This window comes from Mesoplodon densirostris, chromosome 19 (genome assembly GCF_025265405.1).
Source record: "Mesoplodon densirostris isolate mMesDen1 chromosome 19, mMesDen1 primary haplotype, whole genome shotgun sequence".
In the NCBI taxonomy this organism is placed as follows: Eukaryota; Metazoa; Chordata; class Mammalia; order Artiodactyla; family Ziphiidae; genus Mesoplodon; species Mesoplodon densirostris.
In genome coordinates, this window is record NC_082679.1 from 65756149 (window position 1) to 65776353 (window position 20205).

Here is a 20205-nt window from a genome sequence, read left to right on the forward strand (position 1 = left end):
ACTTGGCTGTGTGTCGAGATGGACAGAGGGCCCTGCGCCCCGCCCTGGGGTCTTGGCCAGCCTGGTCTCCGCCAGGGGAAGTCAGGGCCCAAAGCCTGGAGTGGAGTGGCCAGAAGGAGGCGCTCCTCCTGCCCCGTCAGTCGCCTCCAATGGGGTCAGAGGCCCCATTCCCAGCTCTGCTTCCCACCCACGCTGATCTCATCTCTGTATGAAAGGAAGCAGCTCTCGGGCAAACATGAATTAAACACGTGCTCATCTCCGATGCACAGTTGGCACGGCGACTTGCAGGGCCTTTCTGCACCTCAGTCACCCCAGAGCCGCAGCAGTGGGCTGGCCCCCGAGGGGGTGGGGGCAGTGGGAGAGGCTGCGGAAGCCTGGTTGTGACGGGGAGGTGGACACCAGAAGCCCCCTTCAGCCAAGGGTGCAGCCTGAGGGAAGAACCAGCGAGGGTGCCAAGTTCCACGGACGCCTTTCTGCTCCCCACGTGGAGGGGGAACCAGGGCCCCCGGCAAAGAGGCCCACTTCCCACTGCCCTCCCGTTCCTTCCCAAGACCCGTCTGCCCGTACTGGAGGGTGGTGTGTCTCTGCAGCCTGGTCACCCCTCCTGCACCAGCTGTGTCCCGGCCCTGGGGAGGGAGGCTGGCAGCAGGGGGCAGGTGGTCCTGGCGGGGGCCGTCGGCGTCCTGCAGCGACTGGGGCAGCGCGTGGCCACAGCTCTCGGGCAGCAGCAGGACGCAAAGCAGGGCGAGGACGGCAAAGAACGTGAAGACCACATGTTGCAGGAAGAAGCCGTGCCGGCCACGCGTGTCGGTGAGCGGGGTGGCCGCCTGGCCCAGGAACCCAGCTCCCAGCACCAGGCCCAGCCCGGCACCCCTGCCAGAGGGGGCGGTGGGACACGGCCCAGCGGGGCACCCCACGCTCCTGGGTGGGTGGCCCTTAGCGGGCCCCAGGAAGACACCTGCAAAGGCTGGGGGGGAAGCTGCCCTGGATCAAGCGTTGTCCTTTTCATTAGAAAACTGAAAGTTGATTTTTGCCCTGGACTCCGACCCTCTCTGGGGTCTCTCACTTCCGGCCACCCCCTCCTCCACTCCTGAGCTGATACGCAGACCCTTCTGCGGCCATTGTCCCCCCTGCCACCCAGGAAGAGACACCTGAACTCTGGTCCCGATGGCACGGACCTGGGGATGTGGGGAGCGCGGGGTGCACGGGCAGGGCCCTGCCCTCCAACCCTGCATCCTGCTCACCTGCTCACCGTGAGGAAGACCTCGGCTGAAAAGAGGCTGCTGAGGGCGGACGCTGCCTGGGAGGCCAGGAGCCCCGGGACAGAGACGGACAGCACCGTCCAGCCAGGCAGGTCCTACGCTGCCCACACTTCCTCCCTCCCCTCACCAGGGTCTCAGGGATCCGGGCCTCCCCAGCCTTCCACCTCTGCTCCTGCACTTGGGGTCAGTGGTTGCAGGCTGCCCCCCGTCCAACCCAAGCCCTATATTAAGCCGCTTCACGTAGAATCTTTTTGGCCCTCACCTCTTTGGGCCTCAGTTTCCCCGGGTGCACACTGGGGAGGTGGGTGGGGAGAGAAGAACAGCAACCTCATCCGAATGCCTCATGCCCTGTGCCTGCCTCTCCGGGATCCCCACCACCACTGGGCAAACCCCCAACCACACATGACAACTCTGCCAGCCTGCAGGGCCCTGCACTCACACTGGGCCCCTGCAAGGAGCAGCAGGGGTGCCAGGCCCAGGACCAAGGTGCCCAGCAGCAGGACTGGGCGGCGCCCCCAGAGGTCTGCTGTCAGGAGCTGGAAGATGGCGGCCGCTGCCTCCAGGCTGGCCTCCAGGAAGTAGGGCCAACAGAAGGCGGGGTCACGTGTGGCCAGGTTGCGCAGGAAGCTGGCTCTGATACCCCCGCCGATCAGCCTGGGAGGCACGGCAAAGCTGCAGGCCCAGCCAGAGCCGGGGACTCTCACCCCATGGGAAAGGCCAAGATCCCTCCCTCCCCTTCACCCACCCACACCCTCCCTACCCTCCTCACGAACTGAAGCCCAGGATGAGTCCATTTCTCCAGGCGACGCGGGTATGCCGGAGTACCAGGACCGAGTGGTGCCGGGGCTGGGGGCTCCCTGCACACAGCACGTCCAGCTCTGTGGCCCCGGGGACATAATGGGGCATGGATGAGGGGATGACACCTCTCCTCCCTCCTCCAGCACCCAGGTCTCCCTTCTCCCTGGCTGGTCCATTATCCGTAGCGAGGGAGCGTTCCTCCTCCGAACTGTCTTTGGGGTCCACACCGCTGGCTTCCGCAAAGCGCCACAAGATCTTCCTGGCTCGGGCCGGCTGCCCTGTGGCCAGCAGCCAGCAGGGAGACTCGGGGAACAGGGCTGGAAACCTGCGGGTTTTGGGGGAGGATGCCAAGGGACCTCCCGGTACAGAAGGACACAGTGGCGAAGCACAGTGCATGGCTCTTTGTGTCCCTGTGTCCCTGTCCCGTGCCCATCTTCCTGGTGCTCCATGGAGGTCAGAGGGAAGCAACACATGTGGCCTCCACAGAGGATGTGAACCCCTCTCACTCACCCCCAAAACAGCAGCAGGAGTCCCGTTGCCAGGGCGCTCAGCCCCTGCAGAAGGCGCCAGTCCTCCTGGGAGCAGGGCCAGGCCGGGCAGCAGCAGCATGCCCGCCACAGAGAAGAGGCCGCCCCCATGGAGAATGCCAGGCGGTGCGGGGCGTCACACAGCTCCAGGCCTGGGCAGACACAGACGGCCTGAGGCCCAGGCCTCTCGGGAGGGCTGCTCTGTCCAGGGCTGTGGTGATCAGTCGCTGGCCTGCCCAGGACCTGGACATCTGAGGCCAACGCGCTGCTCGCTCTGGCACCCGGGCCTGCCCACAAAAAGCAGAGCCCACAGAGCAAACAGTTCCCCGCTCACCATCTGGAGGAGGGCCCTCAACTGGAGTGCCAGAAAGGCACCTTCCAGTGGGTCAGAGGCCTAGCCTGAGTGGGCACCCCCCAGAGCCCCCCACGGTACTCATGAGCCACACAGAGGGCGAGGGAGGCCCCTGCTGAGGCCCCCCCCACGAAGCAGCCGCAAAACCAGCAGGGCGGGAAAGCCAGTGGCCAGGGCCTTGCTGGTCCCCAGGCCCGTGGCCAGCACCAGGGAGCCCACAAACACAGCCCGGCGGCCAAACCTAGTGGGCAGCAGGGGACACACGTGGATTTGGGTCAGGAGGGCTCGGGGGCGGGCTGCCAGGGCAGAAGGCAGGGGCGGCACCTCACCGGTCACAGCCTGGGCCCAGGAGGACACAGCCCAGCAACCAGCCCAGGAGGTAGTCCACCTGCTCCGGGGCACCTTCCAGCCGTCCTCACACGCGAGGTTCCACTGTAGGGGACACCAGTCACCTGTCAGCTAGCCAGGACCCCTACCCCGCTGGAGTTCCCAGAACGTCACACTGGAAGGGACCCTAGGTATCCTGTTCCGATTCCTCCCTGGAGACACGGGGAAAGAGGTAGAGAGAGACAAGGGACTTGCTCAGGGTCACACAGCGTGGCCTCCTGACCCTGGTGGTCTTCACGTGGAACTGGACAGTTCCTGGTCTGAGCCCCCAGGGGGTAGAGGCCTGGGGTCCCCAGGACACCCGCATGGAGCCCCACGTCTGGTTTCTCCTTTGCTCTGGACGGGGTTGCACCTGCCTTTCTCTGGCCATCACGCTGCTGCCAGGCTGGCCCCAGGGCCTCTCCTGCCCTCCCCTCGCCTGTGCACTTCCGCAACAGGCTGCAGGGCCATGCCCACCGGCTTTTCCCGGCCAAGGGCCCTTGACCTCAGCTTTGCACCTCCCGGCCTACTCTGTGTCTTCTCCTCAAGCTTCACACACCCTTTTGGGTCACACTACGTCAGAGTTTTTATTTTAAAATCCGACTGCTTGTGAAAGCTGGTGGGCGAGGATCCATCACTACACCAAACAGGTGGCCAGAAGGAGGAAGCCCAGCCGGTTCAGGGCCCCAGATGGGCCTGGCAGGGATGTGGCAACCCTGTCCAAGTTTCCACCCGGGGCCCTTCCACCCGGGGCCCTTCCACCCGGGGCCCTTCCACCCGGGGCCCTTCCTCCCGGGGCCCTTCCACCCGGGGCCCTTCCACCCGGGGCCCTTCCACCCGGGGGCAGAGGGTGGGGCTGCGGGGCAGAGGCTGCCAAGAGGAAGGCAGGGTGGGCTGGCCTAGCCAGAGGGTGGGGAGGGAGGCCCCGTTACCCTCTCCGCTCCTGGAGCCCTGGGAAGAGCCCTTGGCGTCCTTGCCCCTAGGCCAGCCTGCACACACCTTACAGGTGGGAGGTCTGCTCTTCAAAAATGGAAGTGACCCAATCACTCTCTTGATTCAAAGTCTTGGGAGCCCAGTCTGAACACCTGCATAGCCCAAAGCCACAGGTTGCTAGAATGTTCATGGCACCGAAGGGAACTCCAGGCGCTGCTGACCGCTGGGCACCTACCTGCTCAAACCTTCAGCTTACCGCTTCCCTCCCGGACTGCCTGCCCACCTTGGCAGCCCCCAGCCTCGGACTCTGCCTTTAGGCCCGGCACCCTGCCTACTTGGACACCTGCTGCACCGTCAGACAGGAGGGGGCTGGGCCCCCCGCAATCGAAAGCCCCAGTGCCACAGCCCTGGTCGATCAAGGGCCGAAGACGGAGGCGGGACTGGAGGAGGGGGAACAGAGGAAGGGCGCCGAGGGCAGGGGGACGGAGTGGGGGGAGACAGAGCAGGGAAGCAGAGGACGAGGGAGGGGGACGGAGGGGCAGGTGCAGAAGACCCGGGTGACCGGGCTGCGCAGCAGGCCGGCGGCGGGCAGCGCGTAGCGCCAGCCGCGCGTGCAGGACCGCGTGCCGTTGGGGCGGACGCGGGGCGCGGGCTCGTGGTAGCTCAGCGGCAGGCAGGGGCCGGGGGCGAGCGCGAGGTCCGGCCCGCAGGGGTTCGCGGGCAGCGCGGTGAGCAGCAGCTCCGAGCCCAGCGCCAACCCCAGCGCCACGCACGGCAGCCACGAGGCGGCGGCCAGCAGGCACCGGGACCGGCCGAAGCCGCCCGCCGCGCGCACCAAGCCCGCCTCCAGCTCCACCCCAAGGCTCTGCACTCCGGATGCCGGCGGGGCGGGGCCTGAGCGGGACGGTACCTGCGGGGCGGGGCCTGAGAGAGCGAGGCCCCATAGGGGCGGTGTCTGTGCTCTGGAGGCCGGCGGAGCGGGGCCCGGCCGGGGCCCGGAGAGAGGCGGGGCCGGAGAGGGGCGGTGTCGGCTGGGCGGAGCCCTGGAAGGCAAAGCAGGCCGATGGTTGGGGCCTGGGCCGATGGGCGGGGCTGGTGTGTGGCCTGGAGCGGGCGGGGGCGGGGCCACCGAGGGCCGGGCAGGTGAGGGGCCTGTACGTGGACGCGGGGGCGTGGTCAGCGAGACGTCCTAGCACGGAGCGTGGCCTGGGGGCGCGGCCTCCGGGGCGCTTTGGAGCGCGCGAGTTCCGAGCGGCGTCGGAGCAGGAAGGAGGTCGGGAGGCAGCGCCTCGGTCGCCCCCGCGGACCCCGGGCTGACGCTCCCTCAGGCGGCTCGGGGCCTGGAGAGGTCGGGGAACGCCGGATACTTACAGGACCCCGTGCCGGCCTCGGGCCAGGCCTGCGGAGCGCGGGCCACCACTGCTCCCCGGCGGCCGGCCGCGGCGCTGCAGCCAGGGAGGGAGCGCCTCCGGCCGTCCAGCTCGGACCGTCCAGCTCGAACCCTAACCCGTCCAGCTCCCGTCGTCCTCCGGGGACCGTCCTGCGTGGCCACCGGTCTGCAGCCCCGGCGGAGCGTGGTGTCCGAAAAGGAGAGGCCCCATTCGGTGCTGCGCGTCCTCAGAAGTTTGAGGGTTATCTTAGGGTAATTCGGCAAAACGAGCTTCCAAGTTACTTTATCCCGCGCTGGTCCTCCTGTGAGCTTGGCTCGGAATACGCTGCCCTTCTGCTTGGCCGACACCGTCACGTTGGAGGGTCTTCCATCCCAGGAACAAGGTAAGTCGCGTTTGTTTTTCACTTTTTTCGCAGGGAGGAAAGTTAAAATAGGTCCTGTAGATTATGCTTAATTTTTTTTTCTCCAATTCGCGCTGTCTCGGCGCACGTACGTGTCACCGGCTCTTTTTTTTTTTAATTTTTTTAAATTTATGGTTGTGTTGGGTCTTCGTTTCTGTGCGAGGGCTTTCTCTAGTTGTGGCAAGTGGGGGCCACTCCTCATCGCGGTGCGCGGGCCTCTCACTATCGCGGCCTCTCTTGTTGCGGAGCCCAGGCTCAGTAATTGTGGCTCACGGGGCCAGCTGCTCCGTGGCATGTGGGATCTTCCCAGACCAGGGCTCGAACCCGTGTGTCCTACATTGGCAGGCGGACTCTCAACCACTGCGCCACCAGGGAAGCCCCTTAATTTTTTTTTAATTGAAGAAAAATTCACATAACATGAAACTAACCATTTAAGGTACCACCACCACCTGTATCAAGTTCCAGTATTTTATCATCACCACGGAAGAAAACCTGGTACCCATTAAGTAATGATTAAGTGATCACTCCCTAGTCCGCCTCCTTCAGCCACCTGGCAACCGCCAGCCATACAACACGTGGCCTTTGGGATCTGGCTTCTTTCACTAAGAATAATGTTTTCAGGGTTCACCCACATTGTAGCAGGTGTCAGGACTTCATTCTCTTTTATGGCTGAATAATGTTCCATTATATAGGTATGTCACATTTTGCTTATCCATTCTTCTGCTGATGGACATTTGGGTTGCTTCCACTACTTGCCTTTTGTGACTTGTGTACAAGTGTTTGACTCCCTATTTTCAGTTCTTTTGGGTGTATACCTAGCAGTGGAATTGCTGGGTCATGTGGTGAGTCTGTGTTTGATTTTTTGAGGACTCACCAAGCCATTTTCCACAGTGGTTGCCTATTTTGCATTCCCACTAGCAATATATGAGGGTTCCAGTTTCTCCACCTCCTCGCCAACACCTGTTTTCTCTTAAAAAAACAAAAACCAAAAAAAACCCAAAACAGAACTAGCCCCATCCTGGTTGGTGTGAAATATCTCACTGAGGTGTGTGTTTTTTTGTTTTTTGCCACTCAGAAAGGCTTGTGGGATTACAGTTCCCCTAACAGGGATCGAACCGGGGCCCTAGCAGTGAAAGCTTACTCAGGTTTTGATTTGCATTTTCCTAATGGCTAGTGATGTTGGGCATCTTTTCATGTGCTTGTTGGATGTGTGTTTGTCTTTGGAGAAATCACTGTTCGAATCCTTTGCCCATTTTTTACTTGGGTTGCATGCATTTTTGTTCAGTTGTAAGAATTCTTTAGGTATGCTGGATACTAGACATCATTAGATACATGATGTGCAAATATTTTCTCCCATCCTGTAAGTTGTCTTTTCATTTCCTTTTTTTTTTTTTTTTTTTTTTGCGGTACGCGGGCCTCTCACTGCTGCGGCCTCTCCCGTTGCGGAGCACAGGCTCCGGACGCGCAGGCTCAGCGGCCATGGCTCACGGGCCCAGCCGCTCCACGGCATGTGGGATCTTCCCGGACCGGGGCACGAACCCGTGTCCCCTGCATCGGCCGGCGGACTCTCAACCACTGTGCCACCAGGGAAGCCCACACAAAAGTTTTTAACGCTGATGAGTTTCAATTAATTTTCTCTTTATGCTCATGCTTGTAGTGTCATATGTAAGAAGCCATTTTACCAAATTCAAGATCATGAAGATTTACACCTATGTTCCTTATAATCGTTTTATAGTTTCAGCTCTTAGATGTAAGGCTTTGATCCAATTTGAGTTAATTTTTATATGGTATGTGATAAGAGTTCAACTTCATTGTTTTGCATGTGGATATCCAGATTTCCCAGCACCGTTTGTTGAAAGGCCTGTTTTTTCCCCATTGAATTGTGTTGGCACCCTTGATGAAACCAGTTGTATGGTTAATATCTGGACTCTCAATTTTATTCCAATGATCCCTATATCTGACCTCATGCCAGAAGCATAATGTCTTGAAAACTGGAGCTTTGTAGTATGTTTTGAAATTGAGAGGTGTGAGTCCTCCAACTCTGTTCTTTTTAAAGATTGTTTCGACTATTTGACTGTTTTTCACTAGCAACTCCATAGGAATTTTAGGATCACTTTTTCTATTTCTGCAAAAAAGAATGTTGGGATTTTAGTAGGGATTATGTTGAATCTATAGAATGCTTGGGGAATATTGCCGTCTTAACAATATTAAGTTTCACAAGATGTCTTTCCATTTATTTAAGTCATCTTTAATGTCTTTCAGAAGGGTTTTGGGGTTTGGGATATACAGATCTTGGACTTGATTGAATTTATTCCTAAGTATTTTATTATTTTTGATGCTATTATAAGTGAGGTTAACTTATAAATTTCCTTTTCAGATTGTTCATTGCTAGTGTATAGAAGTACAAGTCATTAAAAAATACTGGTCTGGTATCCGACAATTTTGCTGAATTTCTTTATTAGGACTTTCTACATATGACATCAAGTCATCTGCAAATAGAGATAGTTTTACTTCTTCCTGTCTAATTTGAATGCCTTTTATTTCTTTCTCTGACTAGAACTTTTACTATAATATTGAATAGAAGTGGTGAAAATGGACATCCTTGTCTTGTTCCAGATTTTAGAGGAAGAATTTTTAGCCTTTCATCACTGATTATTATATTAGCTTTGGGTATTTGGGATATTAGCTTGGGGCCTGCTGAGGTATTCTCCTTCTATTCCTTTTTTTTAAAGATTTATTATTTATTTATTAATTTTTGGTTGCGTCTATTCTTAGTTGCAGCACGTGGGATCTTCGTTGAGGCATGCGGGACCTTTCGTTGTGGCGCGTGGGCTCTTCATTGCGGTGCGCGGGCTTCTCTCTAGTTGTGCTGTGCGGATTTTGTCTCCTCTGGTTGTGGCGCCTGGGCACCAGGGTGCATGGGCTCTATAGTTTGTGGCACACAGGCTCTCTAGTTGAGGTGCTTGAGCTCAGTAGTTGTGGCACGCGGGCTTGGTTGACCTGCAGCATGTGGGATATTAGTTCCCTGACTAGGGATCAAACCTGCGTCCCCTGCATTGGAAGGCGGATTTTTTACCACTGGACCACCAGGGAAGTCCCTATTCCTGGTTTTAAAATGTTTTATCATGAAATTATGCTGAATATTATCGAATGCTTTTTCTGCATTAATTGAGATGATCATGTGGTACTTTTTCCCTTCCTTCTATTCATGTGGTGTATTACATTGATTGACTTTTGTGTGTGGAACCACCCTTCTAATTCCTCAGATAAATCCCGCATGATCATGGTGTATAATCATTTTAATGTGCTGCTGGATTCAGCATGCTAGTATTTCCTTTCTTTTTTTTTTTTTTTTGTGGTACGCGGGCCTCTCACTGCTGTGGCCTCTCCCGCTGCGGAGCACAGGCTCCGGACGCGCAGGCTCAGCGGCCATGGCTCACGGGCCCAGCCGCTCCGCGGCATGTGGGATCCTCCCGGACCGGGGCACGAACCCGTGTCCCCTGCATCGGCAGGCGGACTCTCAACCACTGGGCCACCAGGGAAGTCCCCTTTCTTTTTTAAAAAATATTTTATTGATTTATAGCTGATTTACAATGTTGTGTTAGTTTCGGGTGTACAGCAAAGTGATTCAGTTATACATATACATATATCCACTCTTTTCCAAATTCTTTTCTCATAGAGATTACCACAGAATACTGAGTAGTGGTCCCTGTGCTATACAGTAGGTTCTTGTTGGTTATTTAATATATAGTAGTGTGTGTATGTTAATCCTAAGCTCCTGATTTATCCCCCCGCCCCGTTTCCCCTTTGGTAACCATAAATTTGTTTCCGATATCTGTAAGTCCATTTCTGTTTTGTAAATAAGTTCATTTGTATCATTTTTAAAAATTAGATTCCACATATGAGTGATATTTGCTAGTATTTTCTTGAGGATATTTGCATCTGTATTCATAAGATACGGGTCTATAGTTTTTTTCTTTGGTGTGTTTGTCTGACTTTGGAATCAGGATTATGCTGTCCTCATAGCTTAGGGCATGTCCAATAACTTCAGAGGTGTTCCTTCCTCTTCTGCTTTTTGCAAGAGTTGGGAGTGGATCAGTGTTAATTCCTTAATGTTTGGTGGAATTCACCTGTGAAGCCATCTGTTCCTGGGCTTGCTTTCTTGGGATGTTTTTGATTACTGACTCAGTCTCTTTATTTCTTACAGATCTATTCTTATTTCTTCCTGGGTCAGTTTGGGTAATTTGTGTGTTTCTAGGTATTTGTCCATTTCATATAGGTTTTCTAATATACTGCCGTTGTTGATTGTATAACCTTTCCTTATTTCTGCAAAACCCATAGTAATGTCCCCTTGTTCACTACTGATGATAGGAATTTGAGTCTTCTGTTGTTTCTTAGCCTCCATAAAGAACTGTCCACTTAATTGATCTTTTCAAAGAACCAGCTTGTTTTGCTGATTCTGTTGATTATTTCACGTATCTCCACTCCAGTCTTTATCCTTTAAACTAAACCCAAAGCCTCACTTCTACTGGCTTTGGGTTTAGTTTTCTCTTCTTTTTCTTGTTCTTCAAGGTGTGAAGTTGGGTTATTGATTTCATTGTTTTTTGTGTAACAGGCGTTTACAGCTATAAGATTCCCTTGGAGTACTCTATTCACTGCATCCTATAAGTTTTTCATTTTCTATAGTCTCCAAGAATTTCCAAAATTTCCTTTGCGACTTCTTCTTTGACTCATTGATTATTTAAGAGCGTGTTCTTTAATTTCCACGTGTTTGGAATTTTCCACTTTCCTTTCTGTTACTGATTTCTAACTTCATTCCAGTGTGGTCAGAGAAGATCATTTGTGTTATTTCAGTCTTTTCAAATTTACTGGGACTTGTTTCATGGCCTAGTGAGTTATCTGTTCTTGAGAATGTTCCATGTACACATGAGAAGAATGTTTATTCTGCTGTTGTTGGGTGAAATGTTCTGTGTATGTCTGTGAGATCTAACTATAGTGTTCAAGCCCTCCATTTCCTTACTGAATTTTTGTCCAGTTGTTTCATCCATTATGAAAGTGGGGAATTGATGTTTCCAATTATTGTTATAGAACTATCTATTTCTTCCGTCAGTTCTGTCAGTTTTTAGATCGTATGTTTTGGGGCTCTGTAATTTGGTGTGTATATGTTTATGATTTTTATATCTCCTTGATGGAGATATATATATATATATATATATATATATATAAAATCTTAAAAATCAATATATAATGTTTTTCATTTATTCTTATAACAAATCAATATATAATGTCTTTCACTGATTCTTGTAAGAATTTTTAAGTCATCAATATATAATGTCTTTTTAAAAATCAATATATAGGGCTTCCCTGGTGGCGCAGTGGTTGAGAGTCCGCCTGCTGATGGAGGGGTCACAGGTTCGTGCCCCGGTCCGGGAAGATCCCACATGTCGCGGAGCGGCTGGGCCCGTGAGCCATGGCCACTGAGCCTGCACGCCCGGAGCCTGTGCTCCGCAATGGGAGAGGCCACAACAGTGAGAGGCCCGCGTACCACAAAAAAAAAAAAAAAAAAAAAAATCAATATATAATGTCTTTCATTGATTCTTGTAACAATTTTTAAGTTACGTTCTATTTTGTCTGATAATAGTATAGCCGCCCCAGCTCTCTTGGATTTACTTCTACGTTCCTTTGTTTTGTGTATGTCTTCTGTGTGTGGGATTCCTTGTTGTTATCGTTCCTTAGTTCTTCCATTACTGTCTGCTTTTGTATTTAGTTAATTTTTTTAAGCATGCCATCTTGATTCCATTTTCTTTTTCCATATGCTTTTTAGTTGTTTGTGGTTACTTTGGGGATTACAGTTAACATCTTACGACAACCTAGGTTAAACTTATTTAAATAATACCATTTAAATGGCATTTAACAATACCATTTTTGTATTATATAAATAATACCAATTAGTTTCAATAATATACAAATACCCTGCTCCTGTATATTTCTGTCCCTCCTTTATTTTTTAAATTATTTTTTAATTAATTAATTAATTTGTTTGTTTTTGGCTGTGTTGGGTCTTTGTTACTGTGTGCGTGGGCTTTCTCTAGTTGCAGTGAGCGGGGGCTACTCTTCGTTGCGGTGCCTGGGCTTCTCATTGTCGTGGCTTCTCTTGTTGCAGAACACGGGCTCTAGGTGCGTGGGCTTCGGTAGTTGTGGCACGGAGGCTTTAGTAGTTGTGGCTCGCGGGCTCTAGAGCGCAGGCTTAGTAGTTGTGGTGCACGGGCTTAGCTGCTCCACGGCATGTGGGATCTTCCTGGGCCAGGGATTGAACCCATGTCCCCTGCATTGGCAGGCGGATTCTTAACCACTGTACCACCAGGGAAGCCCCTCTGTCCCTCCTTTAGATTGTTATTTTCACAGATTACATCTTTATATATTGTGTTCAAAGATTTACAATGATTATTGTGTGCATTTGTCTATTAAATAATATTAGAAACAGTAGAGTTATAAACCAAAGTTCAATAATAGTGGCTTTTATGCTTACCTATGTATTTACCTTTACTATTTGCTATTGGCTGATTTGTGTCCCCCCAAATTCATGTGTTGAAGCCCCAACCCGCAATGGGATGGTATTTGGAGGCAGAGCCTTTGGGGGTGATTAGGTATTGAGGGTAGAGCTTTCAGGATGTGATCAGTGGTCTTAATAAGAGGAGACACAAGAGAGAGCTCTTCCTCTCGCTCCACCATGTGAGCACACAACAAGAAATGGGCCTTTTGCAAACCTGGAAGAGGACCCCCACCAATCTGCCAGCACTTTGATCTCAGGCTTCCCAGCCTCCAGAACCGAGAGGAGTAAATGTTGTTTAAGCCCCTCAGCCTGTGATAAAATGCTGTGGCATCCGAGTTGACTAAGACACTGGTGTTCCTTATTTTACTTATGGCTTTGAATCGCAGTCTAGCATCCTTTCATTTCACCGTGAAGGACGCCTTTAACATTTCTGTAGAGCAGGTCTGGTGGCAGTGAACTATTCCAGCTTTTGTTTATCTGGAAGTGTCTTAATTTCTCTTTCATTCTTTTTTTTTTGGTTTATCTATCTATCTATCTACCTATCTCTCTATATATTTTTTGGTATGTGGGCCTCTCACTGCTGTGGCCTCTCCCGTTGCGGAGCACAGGCTCCGGACGCGCAGGCTCAGCAGCCATGGCTCACGGGCCCAGCCGCTCCACGGCATGTGGGATCTTCCCGGACCGGGGCACGAACCCGTGTCCCCTGCATCAGCAGGTGGACTCTCAACCACTACGCCACCAGGGAAGCCCTATCAATATATTTTTTGTTGAAGTATAGTTGACTTACAGTGTTGTGTTAATTTCTGCTGTACGGCAAAGTGATTCAGTTATATATATATACACACACACACGTTTTTTAATATTCTTTTGCACTGTGGTTTATCACAGGATGTTGAGTTTAGTTCTCTGTGCTCTACAGTAGGAACATGTTGCTTATCCATTCTACATATAGAAGCTGACATCTGCTCACCCCAACCTCCCACTCCATCCCTCCCCTAAACCCCTCCCCTTTAGCAAACAGCAGTCTGTTCTCTGTGTCCGTGATTCTGTTTCTGTTTCATAGATAGGTCCATTTGTGTCATACTTTACATTCCATATATAAGTGATATCACATGGTATTTGTCTTTCTCTTTCTGATCTACTTCACTTAGTATGATCATCTTTAGTTGCACCCATGTTGCTGCAAATGGCATTATTTTGTTGTTTTTTTACAGCTGAGTAATATTCCATTGTATATATGTACCACATCTTCTGTTCATCTGTTGGTGGACATTTTGGTTGTTTCTGTGTCTTGGCTATTGTAACTAGTGCTGCAGTGAACGTTGGGGTGCATGTATATTTTCAAATTATAGTTTTCTCTGGATATATGGCCAGGAGTGGGATTGCTGGATCATATGGTAATTCTATTTTTAGTTTTGTGAGGAACCTTCATACTGTTTTCCACAGTGGCTGCACCAACTTACATTCCCACCAACAGTGCAGAGGGGTTCCCTTTACCTCACACCCTCTCCAGCATTTGTTGTTTGTAGACTTTTTTTTTTTTTTTTTTTTTCTTTTTTTTTTGCGGTATGCGGGCCTCTCACTGCTGTGGCCTCTCCCGTTGCGGAGCACAGGCTCCGGACGCGCAGGCCCAGCGGCCATGGCTCACGGGCCCAGCCGCTCCGCGGCACATGGGATCCTCCCAGACCGGGGCACGAACCCGTATCCCCTGCATCGGCAGGCGGACTCCCAACCACTGCGCCACCAGGGAGGCCCGTTTGTAGACTTTTTAATGGTGGCCATTCTGACTGGTGTGAGGTGGTACCTCGAAGTTTTGATTTGCATTTCTGTAATCATTAGCAATGTTGAGCATCTTTTCACGTGCCTATTGGCCACCTGTATTTCTTCTTTGGAGAAATGTCTATTTAGGTCTTCTGCCCGTTTTCCAATTGGGCTGTTTTGTTGTTGTTGTTGAGTTGTATGAGCTGTTTGTATCTTTTGTAAATGAAGGTCTTGGCGGTCACATCATTTGTAAATATTTTCACACATTCTGTAGGGTTTTTTTTTTGTTTTATTTATGGTTTCCTTTGCTGTACAAAAGCTTGTAAGTTTGATTGGGTCTCATTTGTTTACTTTTGTTTTTATTTCTATTGCCTCGGGAGACTGACTTAAGAAAACATTGGTACGATTTATGTCAGAGAATGTTTTGCCTGTGATCTCTTCTAGGAGCTTTGTGGTGTTAGGTCTTATGTTGAAGTCTTTAAGCCATTTTGAGTTCATTTTTGTGCATGGTGTGAGGGTGTGTTCTAACTTCATTCTCCAGCTTTCCCAACACCACTTGCCGAAGAGCCTGTCTTTTTCCCATTGTATATTCTTGCCTCTTTTGTCAAAGATTAATTGACTGTAGGTGTGTAGGTTTATTTCTGGGCTCTAATTCTATTCCCTTGACCCATATATCTGCTTTTGTGCCAATGCTGTTTTGATTACTGTAGCTTTGTAGTATTGTCTGAAGGCTGGGAGGGTTATACCTCCTGCTTTGTTCTTTTCCTTCAGGATTGCTTTGGCAACTCTGGGACTTTTATGGTTGCATATGAATTTTAGGATTACCTGTTCTAGTTCTGTGAAACATGTCATGGGTAATTTGATAGGGATCACATTAAATCTGTAGATTACTTTGGGTAGTATGGCCATTTTAAGAATATTAATTCTTCCAGTCCAAGAGCATGGGATATCTTTCCATTTCTTTGAATCATCTTCAATTTCTTTTATTAATGTTTCATAGTTCTCAGTATATATGTTTTTCACCTCCTTGGTCAGGTTTATTCCTAAGTATTTTATTTTTGGAGGTGCTATTTTTAAAATAAATTTATTTTATTTATTTATTTTTGGCTGCTTTGGGTCTTTGTTGCTGCGTGCGGGCTTTCTCTAGTTGCGGCGAGCGGGGGCTACTCTTCATTATGTTGCAAGTGCTTCTCATTGCGGTGGTTTCTCTTGTTGCGGAGCATGGGCTCTAGGTGCACGGGCTTCAGTAGTTGTGGCATGAGGGCTCAGTAGTTGTGGCTCACGGGCTTAGTTGCTCTGTGGCATGTGGGATCTTCCCAGGCCAGGAATCAAACCTGTGTACCCTGCATTGGCAGGTGGATTTTTAACCACTGCACCACCGGGGAAGTCCCTGGGGGTGAGATTTTAAATGGTGTATATTTTTTTACATTCCCTTTCTGATATTTTATTGTTGGTGTAAAGAAATGCAACCAATTTCTGTATGTAATCTTGTATCCTGGTACCTTGCTGAATTCATTTGTTAGTTCTGGTAGTTTTTGTGTGGAGTCTTAAGGGTTTTCTATATATAGTATCACATCATCTGCATATAATGACAGTTTTACCTCTTCCTTTCCAATTTGAATATCTTCTGTTTCTTTTCTTATCTCATAACTGTGGCTAGGATTTCCAATACTATGTTGGATAGAAGAGGTGAGAGTGGGCATCCTTGTCTTGTTCCAGATTTTTGTGGGAAGGCTTTCAGCTTTTCACCATTGAGTATTATATTGGCTGTGGGTGAGACTTCCCTGGCGGTTCAGTGGTTAAGACTCTGCGCTTCCAAGGCAGGGGGCATGGGCTCGATCCCTGGCCGGGGAACTAAGATCCCGCATGCTGCCTGGAGCAACCAAAAAAAAAAGTCATCATATATTGGCTGTGGGTTTGTCATGAAGAGCTTTTATTATGTTATGTTCCTTTTTTACCCACTTTAGTGAGAGTTTTAATCATGAATGGATGTTGAATTTTGTCAAATGCTTTTTTTGCATCTATTGAGATGATCGTGTGGTTTTTGTCTTTTATTTATGTGGTGTATCACATTGATTTGCATATGCTGAACCATCCTTGTGAACTTGTGATGAATCTCACTTGTCCTTGGTGTATCTTTTTTTATGTGTTGCTGGATTTGGTTTGCTAATATTTTGTTGAGAATTTTTGCATCTATATTCATCAGAGATATTGCCCTGTAATTTTCTTTTTTGGTGGTGTCTTTGTCTGGTTTTGGTATCAGGGTGATGGTGGCTTCATAGTATGTCTTTGATAGTGTTCCCTTCTCTTCCATTTTTTTTGGAAGCGCTGGAGAAGGATCGGTAGAAGTTCTTTTTTATATATTTACTAGAATCCCCTGGGGAGCCATCTGGTCCTGGACTTGTGTTTATAGGGAGTTTTTAATTTTAATTTTAATTGTTTATTCGGTTGCATGAGATCTAAGTTGTGGCACGTGGGCTCCTTGGTTGCGGTACGTGGGGTCCTTAGTTGTGGCAGGCAGGCTCCTTAGTTGTAGCTCAAGGGCTCCTTAGTTGCAGCTCGTCAGCTCCTTAGTTGCGGCACACGGGCTCTCTAGTTGTGGCATGTGAACTCTTAGTTGCAGCATGCATGTGAGCTCTAGTTCCTGGACCAGGAATTGAACCCAGACCCCCTGCATTGGGAGTGTGGAGTCTTAACCACTGCATCACCAGGGAAGTCCCTATAGGGAGTTTTTTAAAATTACAGATTCTAGGGAATTCCCTAGCGGTCCAGTGGTTAGGATTCCATGCATCCACTGCAGGGGGCACGGGTTCAGTCCCTGGTTGGGGAACTAAGATCCCGCATGCTGCATGGTGAGGCCAATAAAGAAAGAAAGAAAGAAAGGGAAGAAAATTACAGATTCTGTTTCTCTTTTAGTGATCAGTCTGTTCACATTCTCTGTTTCTTCTTGATGCAGTTTTGGTGGGCTGTATGTTTCTAGAAACTTGTCCATTTTTTCTAGGTTGTCGAATTTGTTGGCATATAATTGTTCATAGTATTCCCTTATGTTTTTTTGTATTTCTGCAGTATCAGTTGTTATGTTTCCTTTTTCATTTCTTATTTTATTTGGGTTCTCTCTCTTTTCTTTTTGGTGAGCGTGGCCAGCGGTTTGTCAATCTTGTTTATCCTGCCAAAGAACCAGCTCTTGGTTTTATTGATTTTTTTTTTTTTTTTTTTTTTTTTTTTTTTGCGGTACGCGGGCCTCTCCCTGTTGTGGCCTCTCCCATTGCGGAGCACAGGCTCTGGACGTGCAGGCTCAGCAGCCATGGCTCGCGCTCAGCCACTGCGCGGCATGTGGGATCCTCCCGGACCAGGGCAAGAACCCACATCCCCTGCATCAGCAGGTAGACTCCCAACCACTGCGCCACCAGGGAAGCCCTCTATTGTGTTTTTTTTTGTTTGTTTGTTTGTTTTGGTACGCGGGCCTCTCACTGTTGTGGCCTCTCCCGTTGCAGAGCACAGGCTCCGGACACGCAGGCTCAGCGGCCATGGCTCACGGGCCCAGCCGCTCCGCGGCATATGGGATCCTCCCAGACCGGGGCACGAACCCGTGTCCCCTGCATCGGCAGGCAGACTCTCAACCACTGCGCCACCAGGGAAGCCCCCCTCTATTGTTTTTTTTTTTTTTTTTTTTTTTCTTTTTGCGGTATGTGGGCCTCTCACTGTTGTGGCCTCTCCCGTTGCGGAGCACAGGCTCCGGATGCGCAGGCCCAGCGGCCATGGCTCACGGGCCCAGCTGCTCCGCGGCATATGGGATCCTCCCAGACCGGGGCACGAACCCGTATCCCCTGCATCGGCAGGCGGACTCTTAACCACTTGCGCCACCAGGGAGGCCCCCTCTATTGTTTTTTAAATCTCTATTTTATTTATTTCCTCTCTGATCTTTATTATTTCCTCTTTTCTGCTGAATTTAGGTATGTTTGTTTTTCTTTTTCTAATTCTTTTAAGTAGTAGATTAGGTTATTTGAGTTTTCTTGCTTTTTGAGGAAGGCCTGTATTGCTCTGAACTTCTCTCTAAGAACTGCTTTTGCTGCATCCCATAGATTTGGTATGGTTGTGTTTTCATTGTCATTTGTCTCAAGGTATTTTAAAATTTCCTCTTTGATTTCATCATTGACCCATTGGTTTTTTAGTAACATGTTTTTTAGCCTCCATGTAATCATTATTTTCTCATTTCTTTTTCTGCGGTTAATTTCTAGTTTCATGCTGTTGTGGTCAGAAAAAATAATTGTGATAATTTCCATAGTCTTAAATTTGTTGAGGCTTGATTTGCACCCTAGTGTGTGGTAATGTTCTATATGCATTTGAAAAAAATGTGTATTCTGGTTTTTTTGGATGTAATGTCAGTTGAGTGTAACTGCTCTCTTGTATCATTTGGGATCTCTGTTGCCTTATTGATTCTCTGTCTAGAGGCCCTGAGTGGGGTGTTAAAGTCTCCTCCTACTACTATTATTATATTCCTGTCAGTTCCTCTCTTTATGTCTGTTATTTGTTTTATGTATTTGAGTGCTCTTATATAAGGAGTATATATGTTGACGAGTGTAATATCCTTTCCTTGTGTTCATCCTTTATTAGTATATAGCGTGCTTCTTTACCTTGCTTTATGGGCTTTGTTTTAAAGTCTATTTTGTTTGATATGAGTATAGTGACCCTTGCTTTCTTGTCGTTTCTGTTTGCGTGAAATATCTTTTTCCATCCCCTCACTTTCACTCTGTGTGTGTCCTTTGCCCTAAAGTGGGTCTCTTGTAGGCAACACATTGTAGGCTCGTTTTTTTTTTTTTTTTGCGGTACACAGGCCTCTCACTGTTGTGGCCTCTTCCATTGCGGAGCTCAGGCTCCGGACGCGCAGGCTCCGGACACGCAGACTCAGCGGCCGTGGCTCATGGGCCTAGCTGCTCCGTGGCATGTGGGATCTTCCTGGACCGGGGCACGAACCCGTGTCCCCTGCATCGGCAGGCGGACTCTCAACCGCTGCGCCACCAGGGAAGCCCTCTTCTTTTGTTTTGTTTTGTTTTTATCCAATCTGCCACTCTGTGTCTTTTAATTGGAGCATGTAGTCCATTGACATTTAAGGAAATTATTGACAGATATGTATTTATTGCCATTCTAAATTTTGTTTTCCCATTGATTTTATATTTCGTCTTTGTCTCTTTCTTTTTCTTTATCCTTTTGTGGTTTGATGATTTTCTTTTGTATTATACTTGTGTTCTCTTCTTTTTGGTTTTTCTGAATCTGTTGTATGTTTTTGATTTGTGGTTACCTTGTTTTTCAAGTAAGGTAGCCTCTTCCTACATCTACTTGACTTAGACTGGTAGTCATGATACTGACCAGGGTTCTTAGCCTGCTTAATCAATAGACATTGATGTGAGGCTAGACAAGAAATTCAGCAAGGCTTTTCTGGGGCCCTGCACCGGCTGCAGGGGGGAGTGAGAACAAGAAACAGGTTCCCTTTCTCACTCCTTACGGGGGTGCGAGCTGGTTCCTTATATGGGGTGAGGGCAGGGGTGTGTCCAGGGGTCGGGCTGGAGGGGTGGCTTAGGTGATTTGCCCACTTCTTTGTGGTGCTGAGTGCAGGGGGGCATGCACAGTACTGGGCTTTTGCTCCCAACACCCAGTTTTTGCTCCTGGCTCTTCAGAAATGGCAGTTGGGGTTGGGGTTTTTTTTGTCTTTTATATCTTTTGGGTCCAGAATTTGCCCCAACTGCACATGCACCCAGTTATTTTTAGTCCCATATAGTTTCTCTGTATTCTGTAGCTTGAGGAGAGGTGTGTCTAGGTGCAAGCGCTGCAGCAAAGGGTCCCAGGCCCCAGGCCTGTCTCATT

General features: G+C 49.6%; 1 protein-coding gene across 1 annotated transcript in view; it reads right to left on the reverse strand.

The window, feature by feature from the left end:
- Positions 1-595: 595 nt before the first annotated feature.
- Positions 596-20205, reverse strand: part of SLC22A31 (solute carrier family 22 member 31) — a 47954-nt gene continuing 28344 nt past the window's right edge. Inside the window, 14 exon segments of the mRNA XM_060083192.1 lie at positions 596-652; positions 654-873; positions 1245-1356; positions 1702-1916; positions 2036-2141; positions 2241-2385; positions 2571-2614; positions 3016-3055; positions 3057-3180; positions 3269-3335; positions 3338-3371; positions 4792-5281; positions 5397-5578; positions 5911-6032. Coding sequence (XP_059939175.1) covers positions 596-652; positions 654-873; positions 1245-1356; positions 1702-1916; positions 2036-2141; positions 2241-2385; positions 2571-2614; positions 3016-3055; positions 3057-3180; positions 3269-3335; positions 3338-3371; positions 4792-5281; positions 5397-5578; positions 5911-6032 — 1958 coding nt within the window.